We start from the raw sequence: 23,743 nt of genomic DNA, 5'->3' as shown, positions 1-23,743 counted from the left end.
ATAGAAATAAACACATGCTGAAAAATAATTTAAGTACATTTGTTATGAAACATTTCAATCAAAAGCCTGAAAGTTGACTAAACTGGACTGAGTGCCTAATAAGGTAAAGTTAAGTTCAGACAATGTAATATGAACAATATATCTCAATAAAAAATTTAGAAAATCAAAAGTTTATTTTTAAATATACGCTTAGTATAAATTGATATTAATTTGTGTTCGGGTCGAATATGTTTGAAGAAAAAAGAACTTAAAATCTGTTTTCAACAAAATAACAAAGTCTATGATTCCACAGATTTTGAAAATCGAATGTTGGAAATTGTCGTAGCACTCGTAGCGTCACTGAGGTGTGGCCGCGTAGCGCACGCCCCCGCTACGACGCCGCCGTCGACTACGGCCCACGCCCGCGCCGCGCTCACTCTGCCTCGGGCACCGCGCCGCGCGGACATGGCGCCACTTCTCCGCCCGCCGAGCCGCACGTAAGTATCTCGTTACTTTAAAACTTTTAGCGTCTTAAAAAAAAAACATAATTTTGTTGTTTTAATTTTTTTGTGTTACATAACTCCTGTCATTTTCTGTAATAGGAGTTTGTATTAATAAAAAATTGTAAATACTTATTTGGGGGTTAATTTTATTACGATTTTCTAAAACGATGAAAATTATTCAGTCGGAGCAGTTGTTTAACTTTTGCTTTCGGTTAAAACGGTTTCTAAAATGTTTGAAGGAAAACTATTACATAAAATACTATTACATCAAGTCATAACTAAACTTAGTTTTTTTAAAACTTTCGCGCTTCGAACACATAACTACAATTATATTAACGGAACTCAGCACGAACCTTTTTTATTACGAAATTTGTAATTCATGTTATTATTTGTAATTCTCCAAAAGGTCGCGTAAAATAAAATGCTCATAGTGATTCACTTAATTGTTTGTTTTACTTAAATTGCAAGGTTTTGAATTGAATTTTACACATTTTTATGAAGTTTAATATTGTTGAAAAATTATATAATAAAATACCGATAACTGTTTGAAATTCATGAGCAAAATAGTAAATTTTATTTGCGATTTTTAACTCTTGTATGCTCAAGAAAATGCATCTCAGTAAAATTAAGAACTTTTCGAGCATGAGAAGTGAAATATTTATTTTGTGCTTGGATTTAATGTCTCATATTAGTCCAAGATACTAAAATTATTTCAAACTAGCTGTTTCCCGCGGCTTCGCCCGCGTAAATTTCTAAAAGTCCTAGACTTTTCATCTCGGAAAAAATATCTGTTCCCGTGGAAAATTTACGCGGGCGAAGCCGCGGGAAACAGCTAGTTTGAAATATTTTTTCCTTTCCTAATACTTCAACAGTATGCAAAATTTCTAGAAGATTGCTTAAAAAGATAGAGCGTGAAAAGGTGACAAACAAATTTACTTTCGTATTTATAATGTTAGAATAGTTAGGATAACGTTCGACCAAGTTTCAAATCCATTATGTACTAAGAACATCATTTATTTATTCAATAGATTTTTATTCCTATTTTTATTTAAATAGGTCCATCCATTTAAATTTTATCAAGAAAGTAAAATGACGACCTTTCTCACTCTCTCATCTTAGCGTTTTCCCGGTTTCTTCCTCAGCTATAGCATCGGAGCCCATGGCCCATCACGATTGATTAACTCGTTTTAAAAAAAAACCTCCGTGTAATTTTTAAAGACCTATCTATAGACACCGTATTGTTCAGTTTCAGTTTTATGTATGGGAATTTGGGGAAGCTCTATGTATTATGGAGTAAGTTTCCAATTTTTATCACCGTATCAAATGTCTATATTTACAAGTATAGATAAAAACGTAAAATCCCTATCCGGTTGTTTTCCAGGACACAATAGTAACTAGGTATTTAATAATATTTTTTTTCAATTCACTTGCTATTAAAGTTTATCATCATTAATCAACAAATGAAATCTTCGACAGGATTTTTTTGCTCAAGATAGATTTTATTTTGCGCTAGAGCTAAAATAATATATTATGTTCTACAGCAAAAAGTCTTCGTCTAATCAGCTTATAAGTGGCCAGTTTAATTGGCATAGGCGCGAACCTATATTAAAATTCTTTATTATAATCCTCCCGCGACATCATATTATCAACCTCAACAGCTCGGGTGGATGGTGTCGCACTATAATATGTACTGCGTTTTACTATCTTGGTTTATAATCTGTTAATTAGTTTACAAATCTATCACTTTCGTCAGAAATTGCAAAGCCATACGTCACTGACTCTTGCGTTCATCACGGCTCAACTGTCGCCGGATTCCAAATTCAATTTGTGCTAGTGGTGGTCGTAGTGATGTGGAGGTTTTTCGGCAACCGGACGCTGGACATGACAGCCACTCCGGCGCGCCGCCGTCGAGTGCCTAGGTCAGTAGGGTTGGCAAGTATTTGAAATTAAATTGCGCTTGTATCTGTGGTCTAGGTTGGTGATTCTATCTAAGTACCTATAATTAGTAAGGTCTTCGAATTCTACACATAACATTTTTGTGTTAACTAACTAAGCTAGCTAGCTAAGCTAGCTAACTAACAATGTTAGGAATTTTTCTTCAAAATATTAAAATAAAATTAGGGAACTCCTGCAGTTTATATTATTATTATTATTTTGACGACCTCGGTGGCGCAGTGGTAAGGTTCTAGCCACTGAACCGAGAGGTCCCGGGTTCGATCCCCGGTCGGGTCATGATGGAAAATGATATTTTTCTGATTGGCCCGGGTCTTGGATGTTTATCTATATATGCATTTGTTATAAAATATAGTATCGTTGAGTTAGTATCCCATAACACAAGTCTCGAACTTACTTTGGGGCTAGCTCAATCTGTGTGATTTGTCCTAATATATTTATTTATTTTATTTATTTATTATTCAGAAGTAATTCAATTAACAACTTTCTTGCTGGATGACTGGAAGAGATCTTTTCATAGTAAAGTTCGCCAGCCATTGCTAGCGTCTTTTGCATTAAAGTTATGTCAAACAAACAAACTAAACAATATTTTAGTGAAATCAATTTTTCACCTGTAGAAGTAAATCAATAAAAAAATAGTAAATATGAATAAATATAAAAGCTTATTTTTAACCAGAACAGAGAATGAGTGCCAGCCCTAGTCGGTAGCGTCCGGCGTGACACGGTCGAGGACCGGCCCTCCGTCACGTTATAACATTTGTCACGTCATTATACCGGCCGGAACCGAATCGTAATGGGAGTTGAGTGGACGAGATTATTTCTGGACGCTTAATTAACTGTCCGGATTAAAGGTCAAGTGCTAGTTCTTTGAGGTGACGTGTATGGGATGAATGGCGTTTGTTTGATCGCGTATGAGTTGGAAATAAAATTATGAGGAGATTCGCTAAAAGTGAGGACCACTATTTGATCTATAAGGTGAAATTCGTCACTGACTTTTTACCATGGAATTAGTTGGTACTCCGTGTACGAAGTACTTATTAAATCCATGCTTTTTACTGATACTGTTTTAATAGGCTATGTTGTTATTTAGAATATATCGGAACCTCATAAAAGGATGAGGTTTAATTACCATAGATAAAATATATTTATTTTATCTATGAAGGAAACAGAGCCAGCGCATCATAATGCCTGTTTTAACAGTACACTCGCCTCGCACTCCACTACCTAGAGTGGCATAACATGTTTCTTCCTTCCCTTCAGCCTCCGTGTTCATTACAGTTTGTTTTACCCAGGGTGTGGCGACTTCGTGTCGGGTAACATGGCGCTGAAGACGCCGACGCCGGGCGCCGGCCAGCGCGAGACCTGGGGCAAGAAGGTGGACTTCTTGCTGTCAGTCATCGGGTTCGCGGTCGACCTCGCCAACGTATGGCGCTTCCCGTATCTCTGCTACAAGAATGGCGGAGGTAAGTCATCTTACAGCATAGCGAGAATTAAGACGCGTAGCAAGAAGATGGGTTTCTTGATGTCTGTCATGGGGTTCGCTTTGTACCTCGCCAACGTGTGTCACTTCCCGTATCTCTGCTACAAGAATGGCGGAGGTAAGTCATATTACAGCTTAGCGAGAAGACGCCTACAGATAAGATGGATGTCTTAACAACAGTCATAGGGTTTGAATGGGAAAAGTAGTAGAGGCAGGCCGAAGAAGAGGTGGATTGAGTGCGTTAGGCAGGATATGAAGTAAGTAACAGATCGATTAACATTAGACAGGGAGAAGTGGTGAAGACTGACATGCTGTACCGACCCCACATAAAATGGCTAATGAGGTTCGCGGTCGAGCTTTCCAACGTGTGTCGTTCCCGTATATCTGCTACAAGAGTGGCGGAGGTAAGTCATCACAGCATAACGTGAAGGTGGACTTGATGTCCGTCATCAGCTCGCCAAGATTTATTTTATTATTTTCAGAAGATTTACCGCTGTAAATCTCAATGTAAATAAATTTATTGAAATGTAATAACACGTAAATAAATCTCAATGTAAATAAATTTATTGTAATGTAATATACACTAATAAATATTAACACGAACCAATATACAAAGGGTTTTTGGAAGTCTCCAATCTGATGTCACAACTATGGGGCACCTGTAGAATAATCTACTTTTATTTTGTGAAGTGACATTTTATGTAGTGAAAGAACAAAATATTATTGATAAATTATAATTTATATTTAGGTTCGGTTAATAGGGTCCACAGATTCAACCAAAATCGTAAAAAGCTACAAACTCGGAAACACCACTCGTTTTTACTCTAACTATAAAGACGAATCTACGCATAGAAACAATAAAGACGAATCTACGCATAAATAGAAAAAACAAAGTACTCCCTGTATAATAGTTACCCCATAAATATTTCACCCATAGTAAACCTATCTATCAGGTTTAATATCGGTGAAAATATTTAATACAAATACAAATGAAATGATTGTCTGATAGGCGATTTTTTATAAAAGCGATAGAATCTTTTGTATTTATAAAGAGACCATCATAGCTAACTCTTCTTTCTGTACTAATCCACTCCGACAAGCTGTAGACATATACCTGATATAGCAACGCTCGCAGCCGCGTCATGAATAGCTCTACCTAAGTGGCTCTTGCCGGGCTAATTGTCGAAGCAGCGACTTAGCTAGGTAACCATGGCCCTGGGTGAAAAGATGTGGGGTCTAACTAAGTTTACAACGTATTAAACCAGCCCCTGCCCGCGGCTCCGCCAAATTCAAATTCAAATCATTTATTCAGAAATTAGACCTTCACAGGCACTTTTTCTCGTCAATCTTTATATTTATAGTTATTTCTCACAAGCTACAAACTACTGCCAGAGGCAATTACCCGATAAATACGCACATCTGTTCCGATATAGGTACAAGTTCTTTTAGAGGTCTTCTAAATCTAAAAACGAAGAAACAGATTCAATTTATGCTGTGATGATTCCTGGAGTACGAAAATAACAGGATTTGCGTTTTTCAAGCCAATCACGAGGAACTATTGTTTTATCTATACTATCACCAGACTACTATGTGTGCTACCCGCTTGTGTATGATTTAAAAATAATCAGCCAATTGCGTGTCGGGCCATGCACAGTGCAGGCTTCCATAGTTTGCTATGATAACCAAACATTATTATTTGTTAAGTTATGGATAACAAGAAGTTGGTCTATAAATGAAATATTTTCTTTATGTTGATTGACTATTATATATATACTCGTAAACTTATAAAGCCATTATAGGTGTGATAGATTTCCTTCCAATTTATTTATATATAAATGTGTGTGGACATATATGGTACGGTATGGGTATACTAAATTACATTAAAATACATTCTAGTACTAATAGTTTTGGAGCTAGACCGCGAACATACGGACGGACAGACAGGCAGACATTGCGAAAAATGAATCAACCCTGAAAATTTGTTCAACTCTGTATCTTTGCTGTTAATAGGTAACTATGTAATTACTTACATCATTATCTGTATTCAATTCTTATTAATACCTTCTGTACTTCAATCAAGATACAAAATACTTACAGATCGATTCGCAGGATCTAACATCGAATAACCTAGGAATGCCTAGACTAGGCATTCCTGCAGTTCATTAGAGCCAGCCCTCGGAGCCACTTGAGAAATAATAGTCGGTTAACAATCCTGCGCCTTGCAATACACTGGAGTGCCTCGTCTTATAGTGTAGTGGCTCGCCTCACCTTTAGTGCCTCGCTGCGCACGTCGAGAGAGCTTACACCTCTAATTGAACGCTTCATGCGGTTAGAACTTGGGTTAAAAGCTGGTCTATGGTGCATAATCAACTTAGGCGTTTGTCGCGTCATAATTATGCACTACCTATTCGCTTCTTTTTGTTGGGAAATGTGTGAAAATACAAACAACAAAAATCTCAATTTTCAGCAATTATTGTTTTGTATTTAAAAATTTATTGTAAAAAATTGAGATTTTTGACACAAATTTTCCACAATACGTTCAAAAGATCTGCATATATTCTTTGGATCTTATTATATACATCAGGTTGAAGATATTGCTATATTCTATATTGCTGCATACTACTTATGATAGCGCGGGAAAACGCAAGAGCACCCAGGAAATTAAGCGGCTGTGAGTGTTGGAGTTACCGGAAATCAGGATAATGAGATCCGGTCACTAGATTCCGAAGATAATTTTGTAGGTAACTATAAAATTTAGTGTAAAAAAATCAAGGTCTAGGGTTCCTTTACATTGAGACCCTAATAAAAATTGTTTCCGGCAAAAATATTTTCTGAGCTCTATTGATGTCGAATTAAGGATCGAACTTATAAAGATATCATTGTTGAGTAGAAAGTTTAATAAAGCTTATATTTAAATAAATTTCAACAATAAAAATTAAAAAAATACTAATAGTTAAAAAATAAGTAGTATAAGCATTTAAAATAAACTAAAAAAATATAAATATTTGAAAAGGAACTTAAAAATGTAAATATTTAAAAACCCAAATAAATGTAAATTAAACCTATTTCTTCTTTCCCTTTCCCTTTTCCTTCGCGGGGGGTTGCGGCGGCAGCTCGGGCTCCTCCTCAGGCGTCGGGGGCACCGTGCTGTCCGGCCACAGCCGCTTCACGTAATCGCAGACACTCGCCAAGTTTAGTGCCACCATACCCTTCTTTGCAGGGGCAGGAAATACAACACACAGCTCCTTTAAGAAATCCCCGTCCAAAGGCACACATTCCGACCGCACTACAGCTTCAAGATCTTTACCCTGAATGGGCGACCCGAAAAGCTTATTTAGCCGTAAGAAGAACACGGGTATATCTACTCTGTGTTTCTTGTCTTTGTTACCGAGATATAAAGCTCTTTGTAAGATTACTTTTCTCGCATCAGGACCACTTATTTCCCAATTATTTAACACGTGGCCGTATGTTATGTAGAAGTTTTTGCGTGATTTCATACTCCTCACCTTATTCAAAGTGTCTAGGAATTCTTTTGGAACATCTACGTTTTCGAGGAGCAAATTTTTCAATTTAACGCTAGGCTTTTTCATCTTGTCTATCAAGACCAGCGCGTCGTCTGCAGTCAAAGGAGATTATTTCGAGATAAATCAAGAGTGACAAGTTTTTTTGCTTTGATTAAATTGCTGGCTATGGCTAATATGTCTCCTCCGCGAAATCTATTATTACTCAAATCTAGTTCTACTAATGTAGGGACCAGCAGGATATTCTTGATAGTTTCTGCTATTCGTCCCCCTTCCAAGGCATTCCAAGCTAAATTTAATCTCTGAAGTACATTACTCTGTGACAAAATATTCAGCAATTTCGCCGTCGGAACTACTTGAGTAAAGCTGTTCTTTGACAAATCAAGTTGTTTAATTTTTTCCATATTATATTCCAAAGCTTCCGTTAATGCTGCTGCAGTGAGTTTGCCAAGTTGGTTGCTACTCAGGTTTACATTAGGTACGGCAACTCCGTGATCTAGCTGACGTGCGAAGTACTCTCCGCCGTCGTCGCCTAGTTCATTCCTTGATAGATCAAGAGTGATCAAGCTTCGATTGACTCTTAAATGTTTCATGAGATAAACTAATCCAGACTTCCCTATGCGACACCCCGAAAGTATCAATTTTTTTAAAGTGACATTGGACTGCAACATTTTTCCCAAGTGGTAGCAGGCATCATCATTCAGAAAATTGTCAGTGAGATCTAGGCGGTTGACATATTTATTATATTGCAAGGCCATAGCCATTGCTCGAACACTAAAAGGATCAACGCAATAGTACCTTAAGTTGATTTCATCGGAGAGTAAGTTCTTGTGGAAAAGTTTGATGGGACATTTGTTCATTTCCTCACATAGAGATAAATATAAATCTTGGCCATCATTGGGATATATTACTGGCTTTTCAGGATGGAGAAGGGCATCCTTGATTCCTGGGTCAGTGACAGCAGGGTAGTTGTAATAGACATGTCTGAACACAGAACTGTCGGATTGTCTTATATACTTGGTACATATTTCACCACTTCCAGGAGAATATAAACCTTTGGAGTGAAGGACCTTTTTCTTGTTAGCAACAAACAAGAGAGACTCCAGTGAAGACCACTGGCTCATGGGCGGGTCCTCCCCACTGGAGACGTAGTCTGCCACTACATCTTGAATAACTTCCACATCTTTTTCACGGCCGTCGCCGCTGTCGCTACTGATCGACATTTTAGGATAAATAGGATTATATAAACATAAATAAAATGTATAAAAGAACAAAAATAATCAAAAGATCACAACATATACGTCATCATTGAAATGACATTTTTATCGATTGTCTGTCATTGTATTTTTATATAAAATTCTTCGTCTATGCCACCCAAAACCTCGTTGTTCTTTTTTGGAGTCATCAATAGGCAAGTATCTTCATCATTATACCCTTAGGGCCGAGTATAAAAACATGAAAGGACAGAAATTGTGGTATAACAAGGGCAAGGCTTGCACGTCGGCCGCAAAGTTGCTTCCACGCAGTAATTGCATCCTGGTCTTTGCTTTGAGCGCCCTCTGTCGTCCGCGACCCAGTAATTGACAATCAAACGCCCCCTTTACACGAGAAACTTAGTTAACTCCTCGATGTGCAGGAAAATTAGTAACGCAATAATAAGCTAATGGAGCGAGGTCATAGCAAAGGCGATTGGAGTGGAAAATATGGAAAGTTTAGAATTAACTTATACTCCTATCCTATCTATACCAGCTTAAACTACCTTTTGATAAGTCGGGATTTCGGTTACTCGCTACCCATCAAATTAATAGTACCTGCCTACAGCTATTCTAAATGGTTTAAAATATTTATTTCATATTTGCACATAAATAAAATAGCTAATTGTACTCTCAATATCAACTGATATTCTTGATTTTATTCTAGTGATAGCTAATAATTTTATTTCTCCTCTTTCAACTGCAAATTTTTCGGCTCATAGTTTTCTGTCTTCTGATTATGTGAGCTATCTATTGGTATTCTATTTAGTTTGCGATGGAAGATTCTGATACAATTAAATGGCAATCCTCGGACGGTTCAAAGGTGATCTTGACTTTGCAGCGCCGATGAGGATATTGGACGAGACAATTTGTTTAGCTATCCTGGAAATGTAATAGGGAATTTATTTTCACTTGTTGCTCTCTATTATTATATACATTTTTAATATATCAATCAATAAGTTTAATTGAGTGTATACAAAAACATTATGTGGTGTTATTAGATGTCTATTGTTTATGAATAGCCCAGATATATTAAGCATATTTATTTATATTTATAACTTGAAGTTATGCTTGTATGTCTATGATGAATACTAATTAATGCAAATAGGCACAGATAGATAGATTAGGCGAATAGGTAGGAATTAAGACTATTAATGCTTTATGTCTACCGCTACCAATATAAAAACGCGCAAAACAATATTATAATCCAATCTTATGTATATTACTTGCATTAGTTTGTAAATAAACGATTTAATTAAATTAATTCAAGAACCGTTATATATCCTTGCGGATAAAGATTTACTATTTTTGTCTCCTATTGAAAAAGTTTCCTAAATGACGGTTTATTGTAATACATCATTTTGACATTTTTATATTTATTTTCATTTTTTATGTTTTTATATTTTTTGATATTTATTTCATAAATATTTTTTGTACATAATTTTTCCCAAAATGTCTTACGGTAGCAGTAGCAGCCTGTACGAAGAGGAGCAAGAAGAAGAAGTCCCGGAGGTGCAGGAGGAGAGTATCCCCAGCACAGAGGACCCGCCGATGAGCCAGTGGTCCTCTCTTGAATCAGAATATGTCGAAGTCAACGAGAAAAAAATCCTCCATTCAAAAGGTCTCTATTCTCCGGGTAGTGGTGAAATATGTGCAAAAACTATAAGTATGTCCGACAGCGGAGTACTCGCACACTCCTACTACCACTACCCTTCTGTGACTGACCCTGGCATCAAGGATGCCCTTTGCGCTCCTGAATTACCCACAATATACTCCGACAATGGCCAAGATTTATATTTATCTCTATGTGAGGAAATGAACAAATTTCCCGTCCGACTTTTTCACAAGAACTTAGTCTTTGAGGAAATCAACTTAAGGTACTATTGTGTTGATCCTTATAGTGTTCAAGCAATGGCGATATCTTTGCAGTATAACAAGTATGTCAAGCGTCTTGATCTTACTGAAAATTTTTTAAACGATGACGCTTGTTACCACCTCGGAAGAATGTTACAATTCAACGTCACTTTGAAAGAGTTGATACTTTCTGGGTGTCGCGTTAAGGCGTCGGGACTAGCTTCTCTTTTGGATAATTTTAGAGTCAACCGAAGCTTAACCACTCTTGATTTGTCAAGAAATGAACTAGGTGACGACGGAGGCGTACATTTTGCCGAACAATTAGAACGTCGCAGAGTGTCTGTAACAAATGTGAATTTGAGTAGAAACCAATTAGGCACAAGAACTGCCCTGGCATTAGCTGAAGGTCTTGAATTTGGGAACAGACTGACACATCTCGATTTATCACAGAATAATTTCTTTCAAGTTAGATCTACAGTAAAATTGTTAAATATATTATCATTTAGCGAGTTCATGGAGAATTTGAATTTAGCTTGGAATGGATTGGAGGGAATAAGAATAGCTGAAGCTGTCAGGAGAGTCATTGAGATTCCAACCTTAAAAGTTCTGAATTTAAGTAATAATAGATTTTTTGGAGAAGACGTGTCAATCATAGGTAGTGGTATGTTCTTTGCCAAGAAACTAAAAACTCTGGACTTTTCCGCTAATCCTTTGACTACTGACGATGCGCAGTTCCTGATAGAGATGATGCGGAGACCCAGGGTCAAACTGCGTAACTTGCTTCTCGAGCATGTGAACGTTTCAAGAGATTTTGTAGCTACTTTAAATAGAGTAAAGAATATGAAATCACGTCAAAACTTCAACACAACTTACGGTCATGTAATTAACGACTCGATCTCAACTGGACCTGATGCGAAAAAACTGATATTGCAAAGGGTCGCCTATTTAGATGCTCGAAGCAAAAAGCATAAGGTGGACATTCTATTGTTCTTTTTGAAACTAAATAAAATTTATGAAGAAACCATTCCCATAAAGAACCTTTTGGGGACAGTGATTGCAGAAAACTTGCCTTTGGATGAGGATCTGTTGACGGAAATGTGTAATGTTTTTCCTGGCGGTAAAGGGAAGTTGAAGGGTCTAAATTTGGAAAGTATGTGTGATTATATCAAGAGGTTGTGGCCAGAAAAGAAGCTACCTCTTACGTCAGAGGACGAGCCTGCGCCGGCGCCGCTGCCTCCGCCTAAAAAGGGCACGAGCAAGGGCAAGGGCAAGAAGAAATAGAATTCTTTATGAGCAGGTCCGGTCATTTATTTGGCAGCTGCTGTATGGAAATATTTTTTGAAGTATTTTTTTACTTTTTTATATTTTTATTATTATTTAAGCATATACATATATTTTTTTAATATAACTGTAATAAAAAGACGATAGTCCTTTCTTTATCTATTTTCTCAGGTTCTTCCTTCCTTATGCGGATTAATATTATACTTAAATCAGTGAAGGAAACCAGCAAAACATATACGTTGATTTTCTATTAGTCATATTTTTCAGATACATAAAAATATATAAAAGAAATTTTTAGATTTCTAATCGCATGCAAACGCAGTTGTGTTCACAGCTAGTGAAGTAAATATATATGTGTCTATGCTTCATCTACAGTCATATCATTCCAATATCAGTGGCTATCAGAGAAAACTTGAAGATCAAACGAGCGAATCTCGCCCGGCATCCGGAGAGCCAAGTTCCGTTCAATTTCCGCGATTAGCTCGCGCGTGTGGATTTGGCCTTTGTCCGTGTCACACACAGGGTTTATTGTATGAACTTCTTAATGAGGTTTAATGAAGTGTGTTTGTTTGTCTTTCTGTCACGTCAAAACGGATCAATGGATTAATTTGATTTTTATGTGGAGATAGGTTAATCGACAGTGAGAGGGTTACTTTTTGATGTATGTAGTTGGAGCAGCGGGCAATAACTCACTATAGTTATACTACTATAGTGAGTTATATTACTATTTTCAAAATTGTTTCATTTTGGGAGAGGAAGTTTCTAGTTGTTGATTCTCTTTAAAAAAATACGAGCAAGCTAAGATAATTTTGGACTCTCAGCTCAAATGAATATAAAACAATGATTAGTAAGATATTTTTAATTAATATAGATATAAGTGATATTTTAAGTATATCAAATTGATGTATTGTTTTTTCAGATCATTTTAACTACTATGGGCTATACTATACGCTCATATAATTTTGATGCTGACTGTACTATAAAACAAAAGCTAGTCACATAAAAAAAAGAATAAGATAATGTTATTATATCTATATATGTTATATGACGACCTCGGTGGCGCAGTGGTAAAGAGCTTGCCTCTGAACCGAGAGGTCCCGGGTTCGATCCCCGGTCGGGTCATGATGGAAAATGATCTTTTTCTGATTGGGCCGGGTCTTGGATGTTTATCAATATGAGTATTTGTTATAAAATATAGTATCGTTGAGTTAGTATCCCATAACACAAGTCTCGAACTTACTTTGGGGCTAGCTCAATCTGTGTTATTTGTCCTAATATATTTATATTTATTATTAATAATATATATTTATCTGTGAGGCTAGTGCACTAATTGATAATAACCATACTTCATGCTGGACCCGCCATCCATCAGCCGCGCGACATTTGGGTCGAATAGATTTGACTCTCTACTTAACGCATCGGTCATTAGTTATTATTATACCCGACATCTTATACTAATCATACATGAAGCTTGAAAATGAAACTATTATGAATGAATCAATGAATGATTTATTTATAAAATACATGAACATTTAAATGCTTTTCTCAATTTCATATTTCAATTGAATTATATCAATTTATTTTTGTAATTTAGTTATATAAAAAACAGATATTTGGTTATTGTTAAATTTAAACAATCGTTTGAAATTATAATTTTGAGAACCATTATAAATAAATACAGCCCCATGAACGAACGCGTAGACATTCGTAGCATGTGCTACGAAACTACGAGCTGTCGTAGCAGATACTACGAACGTCTACGTGGCTTCTTCGATTTAAAATGTTTTATTTTATTGGTACGGAAATAATTTAAACAACTGACTATTGTTTTGAAGTAGTCTAGTTGTCTTACATCCTACTAAATAATATAAATGTGAAAGTTTGTGCGGATATAATATGTGTGTATGTTTGTTTCTCTTTCACGCAAAATCTTCTGTACGGATTGTTATGAAATTTGGTACACGAGTATAATAACTTAAAATAACATATAGAGTACATTTTATCCCTAAATTCCCACAAGAGCGAAGTCCCTTGGCACAGCTAGCCATTTATCATAACAGTAGGATTTAGTAAATCTATCTATTTTAATATTTTACATAAACACCTCTATATCTTTTGAACTAAATATGTATTTCTATTAACAAAATTTACTTTTATAAATTGATAAATAATACAATACATAATTTATAAAGACCGGAACAAGTCTCAATTAAAACAGCAGTTATTTACGGCTATAATAGGCACGTTTCCTGTCCGAGTCCGAGTCCGACAATCGACAAGACTCCTCGAATGATTTAATACGAGCCTGCAGATAAATCTCATAATACCCAATCATCCCCGGCCTCCCCTGGGAGCCTCCCAGCCTTCCGATTACGACGGTCGCAGGACAACGGTAAAAATGTAAATTCTATTACATTCCTGCAAAGAGGATTACGATAATTGTTCTAAAGTTGTGCTAATTGAAATGTTACGGGATTTGTGTTGTTTGATCTTCATGGATTCTCAGTATTTTGTTTGAATGATCCTTGAGTAATGGAAGTTTTTCTACTGGAACTTTTTTATCTATCTGTACGTATATACGTAAAACTGATATTGATGTAAAATTCAATTTCAAATTCAAATTCTTTATTCAATTTAGGATGATATACATCACTTATTGACGTCAAAAAAAAAACTTAAACTAAGTCTACTGCCGGCTTCCAAAGCGCAGGTGAAGAAGAAGTGGCGCAACAAACTTCACCGCAGCCTTTTCTCCAAGGACGTCAATTAACAAATATAGGTCTTTTACATATATTAAAAATTAGGAGGACGAATTTACATTATTATTATTATAAATAGAAATGTATAATTAATAGGTTTTTTATTTATTAAAATTTTACTGAATTTTTCTGGAATCGAGCGAGACATATTTTAATTACTTATTTGGTTTTTTTTTTTGTTGTTTTTTATTTTTTTTTTTTTTTACTGTTGATATTTACGGTCTCGTTTTTTTTAACAAATTTAAAATTTAATCTGAGAAAACATTTTCCAACAGAGCACGAAACGTCATTTTGCTCGCGAGTAAAATGACGTTCCGTGTTCTATTCATTTTCCATATTATTGAGGAAGTTATTTAACTCTCAATGCCACAACCTTCTAAGTCTGGAAAATCGCCACCCTTTGTCCTACTTGTTGCATTCGGCCATAAAATGTCTCCCTCCTTAATTCTTTTGAGATATTTCGTGTGTTGATTTAAAAAATACCAAGAAAATAATGAGGTACCTGTACAAAAAACACGTAGTTCAAGAATTAAAAGTATATTCGGTACCAATCGATTGTATAACCCTGTTTTTGATAAAACAGTTCAAACATAATCTAAGCTAAAATATGTTTTGTCATTATCGCACTTTATAATATTTAAAATCATCAGAAAGAGACAAAACATATTTTAGCTTAGAGCATGTTTTAACTTTGTTATGAATAACAGGGTAAATATTTTGTTTAGTCAAGATTTCAATCATTGTGAATAATTTTCTGGTATCAATTTAAGTAGATATTAGAGATATTCCTTCACGTAGGTACACTATGAAGTTCTTACAAAGACTGACAAAGACAATCTCTCAAGTTCTAGTGGCAGGGGTATTATAAAGTTCGTCTTAGACCTCCGTCTGATCCGACCTGTTGCATCCGGCGGCAATAAAGTGGATCCCTTGAAAGCTTAAAAGCTCGCCCGATGCATTATACCGCAAGGAAGCTCCGTGAACTGAATAAATGTAGGTCTTTTTAGATCGCTGGCGAAGTAATGCGTTTATGAAATCTAATTCTATATGAGAACACTGGTTCCCTAACAATTTATCCAAATCCCAACTGTTATAAATCTGAAAGTAAGTTTATTTGTTTGTTACCTCTCCACGCTTAATCTGCATAACTAGTGTTTTACCCTTAAATTTTGCATAGATGTAGTTTGAAGTACGGTACGCAAAAATAAATGTTCTCATAGGAAATTAATATGAGCGAAGTCGTGGGCAAGAATTATTCAACTGAAATCACCTGGCTAATTCGCGCAGGTGATTTAATATTTGTGTATTTAAATCACCTTGTTTTTTTGCTGGTGCTTTAGGTGAACAAATTTTTGTAAAATTTCTGGTCGACCTAAATTACCTGAGCGGAGGTGATTTAAGTATACCGATTCAGTGGACTTAAATCACCTGGGTGAATTAGCCAGGTGATTTAGGTGAAATAATTCGCGGGCAAAAGCGAATGAAGATGGATTTCCATACTTTTAAAAATAGTTTCTGCTGATGAATCTGTGTTTGCGTAGGCGCAAACTATTACTGAATTATCTTCACTGTAGGAAGTCGCTTGTTGAACAATTGTGGTTGTAATTTGTTAATCGTTTACAACACTTCTCGGAAATCGCGAGATTCATTTGTCATAGACAAGCACAACACAGGTACATCCGTTTGGAAAAGTACACCAACTGGGAAAGTAGACCTATCGTTCCGAATCGATGAGTATCTGTGTTGTAAGAATCAGCCCAGTGTTTAAACTCGAACGTGATTTATATATTTTTAAGAAAAGCTAGGCAAGGATGGAATTATTCAGCTATTAAAACACTAAATACAAGTTGTTTGTAGGTTAGGAAATTCAGTGAAATAACTTGAATAATAATTTACCGACCCTTAGCTTAGAACATTGGTTAGAACATTGGTTAGCTTCATGTTGACAAGGTGATATTCGTGCCACCTGGTGCCGGTCTGGCAACTAATGACGCCAATGAAGTGAAGGAGAAAAAGTAGGATTCGAGTATCCAACGCTCTATTGCTGAGGAAGAAACCGGGAAAACGTTCAGATTAAGAGAGCGAAAGAGTGATTTTAGAACAATGGTTGAAAAGTTGTAACTACCGTCACATTTCAACAAAACAGTCGCGAATCATTTCAACTTTCTTAAAAGCGAGTCGTAGTAAATGGGACGCCTTAAAAGGCCAATTAGGACACAATTTGCGTCGCTGCTTTACCCCTCCCCTCTCTTCTCTGTTACCCCCCCCCCCCCCTCCACCCGGCCGATATGAAATTATTGCCCGACCAACCTATGATCTGAAATTGCGATACTCTTCGGGGGAAATTGAGTGAAAACTTTTTATGAAAGATATTGCTTCTATCAGCAGCGTATTTCATTTATGTAACAGACTTTTTACTAAAATTGTACGACGATATTGTACTATGAAAACCAGAGCAACTGATGGTATGGTATACAATAAATAGATATTTATAGACCTTTACTACATTCGTCTTTTAGTCAGTAATGTCGTCCATCATAATTCATCACATTTTGTTGTAGCCATTGAAAGGGGCCCAAAGAGCTAACTTAATATGAAGGTTGGGAAATACACAAGTAAGTTTATACAGAGAGGCTATAACTATAGCTATGACTACAACTATTGCCTATTATTGCCTATAGATATAGCTACAGGCTATAGCCAGCCATATATAGGTACATATAAGTATATAAGCTTACATATAGCTTGTTTTACCGATGATTACAACAATGTGGTCTGTATTTAAATATTTATTTTTTTACTTACTAGGATCTAATACCTGAGTAAAAAAAAACAATGAGAAACCGAGTAAAAAATATTGACTTAGGTACTAGGTTTTGAATCTTCTATTTATTTAATTAAACTATTGCTTCTAATGAATTTATTGGTTGTAAGGTGCGTTTCTGGTGCCGTACTGCATCATGCTGGTGGTGGGCGGCATCCCGCTGTTCTACATGGAGCTGGCCCTGGGCCAGTTCCACCGGAAGGGCGCCATCACCTGCTGGGGGCGACTCGTCCCACTCTTCAAAGGTAACTTCTCCATACGTCTTCTGTGTTCTTTGTTCAAAACTGATTGGTTTTTAACAATGTTATTCAAATCGGTAATAATCTTTTGTATATTTGTGTTGTGTTCTAGATCTGTGACGAAATCGCGATATGATTCCTAATAATAGAATCTAAAAGCTCTCCACCGCTCTCGCCACAATTACTGGAACAGGAATTCAGAATTGAGAGCGGCACGTAGCGCGATGAAATCAGCCGGAATTGCGGCGCAATATAGCCGCCGCAATCTTGACTTATTGCCTGCACTTAGCTCGCAGACAGTTATTACGGACTTAAGCTTTATTGTAACCTCCGATAGCACTTCGAATAAAAGTCACACGTACTTTATATTTGAGAAAAATCTTGGCGATCGCTTACCCCGATCGTTAACTGAATGGTTGGAAGTGACGCCTTTAAACAGAAGGTATCAGCGAGTGAGCCGTGATCCCCCTCGCACTTAAAACCCATAATTGACACCATTTCCCCGGCTCCCCCTAAGTGCTGGGCCGGGCTTGGGCTCAAAAGCCTGCAGATTTGCGGGCCGGCTTATGTCGCTGATTTCATTTCACCCGATTGTCACGTCCCGCGCCCCTGAGTGCGGCCCCGCCGATATGATTTTGAGAGAAATAAAATTGGTAATGGACTGGAAAGGTGTTGGGAAAAGCTCAGTGAATTCACTTTTCTTTCCTATGTCCATTTGTTGTTTATTGTCCGCGGACATAGTTTACTGATTTTACTTTAAAAATCTGGAAAACTTTGTTACATATCGCCTGTAGTTTTTAATATGTGATGTATCATTTAGGTATTATTAATCTATTCTGGGCCACGTAAAAATTATACATATCATACTTATGTTTATATCTTGGAAAAATATATAAACTACTAGTCGACCGCAGAACAAGGTATGCATGGAACTCTATGCAGCATATAATATGGACGGATCTGCCTTTGATAGGTGAAAAACTTTGATAGGTTAACGTGCTATTGATTATACATGAAATCTAAGCAATTACGCAATACACTCCCGTATTTACAGGTATCGGGTACGCCGTGGTCCTGATCGCCTTTTACGTGGACTTCTACTACAACGTAATCATCGCGTGGGCTCTGCGCTTCTTCTTCGCCTCCTTCACCACCATGCTGCCCTGGACCAACTGTAACAACGAATGGAACACCCCCGCCTGTCGACCGGTAACATTTTTTAAATACATATATCTACTATCACACTATGCAGCATGTTAAATGGGTGGTTCGCAAAGCGTTTCGACTGCTGCAGCAACTTTTTTTTGGGAAGGATTCTTTTCCAAAATCGGTCATTCATAAAATTGACTTTATTGATGCTTTACTACAGCGCAGAGTAATGTAAAGTCATATAGTACTCATTCTTGTCTTTATTAAAATTTGAAAAATTGTAATGACAGCGCGACCGCAGCGGTCGAAACGCTCGAAACGACCACCCATAGATGTTGCATTGAAGATGAGTCCGTACGCAACTAATGTAAACCAAAAACATTTTAAATTGTCATAGCTTCAAATTAATTGAACACCAAAGTTTAAAAATTCTTTGTCTAGTCTTACCTTGGTGCCTTACCTAGCTCATTAATCTTGTAACTTTATTTTTCAATGGTTTTACGTAAATATAAAATGTGTCTCATACAATTACTAATTACTCTAATTTTTTGTTCAATAATTCCTCTCCCTTACCAGTTTGAAGTGATATCGGAAGCCGCCCTGAACAAGACCTCGCAACGCAACTCGTCCCTCCTCCCTGCAGAAACTACCCCCTTCACATCCGCTGCTTCTGAATATTTCAAGTAAGTTTACTACATATGCAGAAGTAAGAAATAAGTATGCTCTTTGTTGTCGATTTTGTGCTGGGAATGTTTTTTTTTAGATTTGGACTTGATAGGTTTTTTTAGATTAATTTAGTAGATGTGGTAGAGTACATTCAGCGAGCGCTAACTTCCTTTTATTGTAAAGAAGGACAGAAAAGGCGGGCTTTCAATATATGTATAAACACAAGTGGGCCCGACCCGATTGCTCCGTCCAACGTTGCGTTGTCGTCCGTCAACGGATCAACAAAGAACTTTGAATTGATTGAAAGAAAATGTATGGGATTTCATTCAATGAACATTGCCACTCGTAAATGTCAACTGATCACGACGGAGCGTTTGCGCCGCGGTCTTACGTAATCTTTGGTTAATCTATAGCAAGTATAATTTTCAGCCGAGCTATTTTGGAGTTGCAAGGGAGTGAGGGTCTCCACGATTTGGGTGCGATCAAGTGGGACATGGCTTTGTGCCTGTTGGCCGTCTATATCATTTGTTACTTTTCCCTGTGGAAAGGCATCAGTACTTCCGGCAAGGTAAGATTGGTTATTTAATTAAGTTTAATAAGTATCTCCTTACATATTGCTACATAGTGACGTTAATGAGATGCAAATTAGGAAATAAAGAATTTGAATTTGTAAACATTTTTTAACACGTGCTTATACATTTTTGGTGAAAGCCATTTTCGCTATCAAATAAGTATCTCACTCACATTGAGGTGGTTCTTCTCTTGTTATTGTGCTTGGTGTTTCCTCTCATTGATTCAAGACATTGCCTTCGAGGGCGTATGAAAGGGCGAAACATCAAATATAAATTATGTGATAAACATAATCATTTGCATTTCAAGCTCGTAATTAAACAGATTTACAAGAACCTTCTTATTTAGTTATTATCATTTTCGCGCGACGCTACGTTGCCGTTTTGGTGCTAGTCAAGCTACTTGGCAACTGCAACGGCTCGCGAAACGTTAGCTACAGAAACTAAGGTTTGTGCCCTATTTTCAGGTGGTGTGGTTTACAGCTTTATTTCCTTACGCGGTGCTGTTGATTCTTCTCGTGCGCGGCATCACTCTCCCGGGCTCAGCGAATGGCATCAAGTACTATCTTAGTCCCAACTTCGAGGCTATCACACAACCACAGGTAGGTAATAAGGCTGCAAGGGCGCAAAATCCTGGGACCGGCGGCTTAATAAATAAACCTTACAATTCTGAAGATTCGGCTGTGAGTTTATTACTGCCTGCTATTTTTTTTTCTTGGGAATGTCAGTGTAACCTATTTGCTGTCCCAAGGTTGTGTGTTCTCTAATCTTAAGATATCACGAGAAAATTGGAGTAATCCTATTATAGAGCGGGAACACACGCCAATTGCTGTAGTTGATCTGTCTATACATATATCTATATTCTTTCTACGGGATACGAATCAAATTTTTTTTTAATTATGTAAAATACCAAATTGTTCATAGGTGTGGGTGGACGCGGCAACTCAAGTCTTCTTCTCCCTTGGACCTGGATTCGGTGTGCTTTTGGCTTACGCATCGTACAACAAATACCACAATAATGTGTATAAGTATGTCTATTTTCGTTACATAACATTTAAAACATATATTTTTCAGCTGGAATTGATACCATGGCATTCTCTGTCAGTCACACCACGACACCAGTCAGATGAGATGTCTCCAGTTTATGCAAACTGTTTTGTTTTTCTCTTCCAGGGACGCGATCCTAACCAGCGTGATAAATTCGGCGACCTCTTTCGTGGCTGGTTTCGTCATCTTCAGCGTTCTGGGCTACATGGCGCAGGCGTCAGGCCGCGAAGTGCAGGACGTCGCCACTGAGGGGCCAGGGCTTGTCTTTGTGGTGTACCCCGCGGCTATCGCGACCATGCCTGGTTCCACCTTCTGGGCGTTGATCTTCTTTATGATGCTACTAACTTTAGGCTTGGACAGTTCTGTAAGTATGGAATTTTATGTGGCAATTGAGGAAGCTTTTTTTTGATGTATCAGCTATTGCGACTATGCTTGGTTCCACCTTCTGCGTGTTTATCTTATGAAGCTGGTTCTTGGATAGCTTTGTGAGTATATAATCTTATGATCCAGGCACTAAGGAGCCAGATTTTGTGATGCAGCGGCTATTGTTGCGAATGTTTACGGCGAATGAGCCTGTTCTTTAAACAGATGGCAGAGTCACATCTAACACTCAACTCGTTATAACAATGTTCGTTCTATAGGTGCTGATCTTTCAGGCTGATAGTTACCTGACATTGAGTATATAGAAGTATGTCCATTCTTTAATTATATTCACTAATGCTAACGGTCTGGATCTAGCGTTTCTCTATGACATTTGTGATGGTTCAACAACTCTTCACTAATCACGTTTTCCTTTTCAGTTTGGCGGTTCGGAAGCAATAATAACAGCTCTGAGCGACGAGTTCCCCCTGATTGGGCATCACCGGGAGATCTTCGTCGCTTGTCTCTTCACGTTATACTTCATTGTGGGGCTCACGTCGTGTACCAAGGGAGGGTTCTACTTCTTCCAACTGCTGGACCGGTATGCTGCGGGGTACTCCATACTGGTCGCTGTGTTCTTTGAGGCTATTGCTGTTTCATGGATCTATGGTAAGACAGTTTAACCAATCAACCTACGAGATTCCAATGGAAAATATGTTATCGGTAGTTAAATTGTGTCTTAAACTACTCTTTTAATACTAGGCGTTTCTGGTGGTAACTTAAAAAACATAGTTTTAGTTCGCCGCGATTATCGTATGTTTTTGTGTGGTCAAATGATTAATCATGTTAATTTTTTAAGGTTAGTACCTATTTCAATAATTAGCACATTTTAGCATACTTAGCTACCTATACCCATAGTTCAAGGCACAACTGGACATCATCAAATAACTTAGATGCTTTTTTTCTCCAAATTACAGGCACAGAGAGATTTTGCGAAGATATCCGCGACATGATCGGCTTCCGACCTGGCGTTTACTGGCGAGTCTGCTGGCGGTTCGCTGCTCCAGCCTTCCTCCTCTTCATCATTGCTTACGGTCTCCTGGATTATGAACCTCTGCAGTACGAGAGCTACGTGTACCCGGGTTGGGCCAACGCGCTGGGTTGGGCCATAGCTGGGTCGAGCGTCATGTGCATTCCAACTGTGGCCATTTATAAGATCTTGACGACCAAAGGCAGTTTTGGAGAGGTCAGTAACGATAACGATATATTTTTATGTGTTTTGAAAAAATAAATGGCCTTCACACTCACACATGATTTGGTCTCGCTCGTAGGTACATGACAACTATTTCACATTTTTATATATGTCTTAGAGATATCTTATTTAAATTCGTTTTCAGCGTCTGCGCATCCTAACGACACCGTACGCGGACACAGAAAGCATCGGAGCAGTTCACAATGGATTGGTAGTCTCAGAAAGTGGCGGAGTTCGACTGGCTTCTACTGTCCACACCCCCACTACCCCGCAACCCCCGGCTACAACCCCCCCTCTGTCCACCCCCGCCGCTCCCCCTCCCTTAGCTACGTTCCCCGCACTCGTCTGAGCTCAGCTTTCCTTTGACGTGTACTACGTCTAACTCTGTTTCTTCGGTTAACGGAAAATCGAACAATGACCGACGATTTTATTTTCGCGACTATCCTGCTCATACGAAGGTTTTTACGCTTTGGTACCTAAGTATTTATTTTGGGGCATTGTCCGATTTTCTTTTTGACTAAGAAACGGTGTATATATTTTGAGATGTAATTTAGTATTGTACTCCCAAAGTCTGCTTCTTATATTCCCGCTCTTTTTGGTAAAGAATATATTATCTTATAATATTTTTATTGTATGTAATGAAAATCGTATTATATTAAAAATATCGTAACATGTGGGTAATAATTGGATGAGAAGGGTTGTTATTGCTGAGCAAGATTTAACATTATATCTTCAGACACCTTTTACCCATGACTTTTCTAATTTAATATATTATTTTGAGTATTTTTATGTGTAGAAAATGTACATTTAATGTTTGGGATTTCTTGACAGTTTATTGATTAAGAAAAGTTGTCCGTCGCTTGAAGGTATGTAGTTTATTTGAATTTAAGTTAAGAAAGAACGTAAGTAGTAGTTAAGGTCTATGATTGTATATTATTTATAGATATACTTATTATGAATATTAAACTGTGCTTACAAAAATATAAACAAAAAAAGAGAGCTCGTGATTTGGGGTTTAGATGTAAATAAATATCTAAATATTTCAATTTGACAA

General features: G+C 37.3%; 2 protein-coding genes and 1 pseudogene across 2 annotated transcripts; 2 read left to right on the top strand and 1 right to left on the bottom strand.

The window, feature by feature from the left end:
* The first annotated feature begins 348 nt into the window (after positions 1–348).
* Positions 349–23,743, top strand: DAT (Dopamine transporter). The gene is made up of 12 exons (XM_053769489.1): positions 349–476; positions 3,728–3,898; positions 17,518–17,652; positions 18,701–18,855; positions 19,372–19,478; positions 19,891–20,029; positions 20,498–20,632; positions 20,955–21,058; positions 21,204–21,441; positions 21,878–22,106; positions 22,415–22,683; positions 22,835–23,743. The coding sequence occupies exons 2-12, from the start codon at positions 3,754–3,756 to the stop codon at positions 23,036–23,038; spliced, it is 1,860 nt and encodes a 619-aa protein (XP_053625464.1). The 5' UTR covers positions 349–476; positions 3,728–3,753; the 3' UTR covers positions 23,039–23,743.
* On the bottom strand, positions 6,437–8,761 carry LOC128683649 (leucine-rich repeat-containing protein 74B-like; annotated as a pseudogene).
* LOC135310066 (leucine-rich repeat-containing protein 74B-like) lies at positions 10,052–11,977 on the top strand. Its single transcript, XM_064437069.1, has one exon. The coding sequence runs from the start codon at positions 10,142–10,144 to the stop codon at positions 11,822–11,824; it is 1,683 nt and encodes a 560-aa protein (XP_064293139.1). The 5' UTR covers positions 10,052–10,141; the 3' UTR covers positions 11,825–11,977.

Source organism: Plodia interpunctella, chromosome 3, assembly GCF_027563975.2.
Source record: "Plodia interpunctella isolate USDA-ARS_2022_Savannah chromosome 3, ilPloInte3.2, whole genome shotgun sequence".
NCBI lineage: Eukaryota > Metazoa > Arthropoda > Insecta > Lepidoptera > Pyralidae > Plodia > Plodia interpunctella.
Note: the sequence above shows the minus strand (reverse complement) of the source record. Positions and strands in the feature narration are given on the sequence as shown.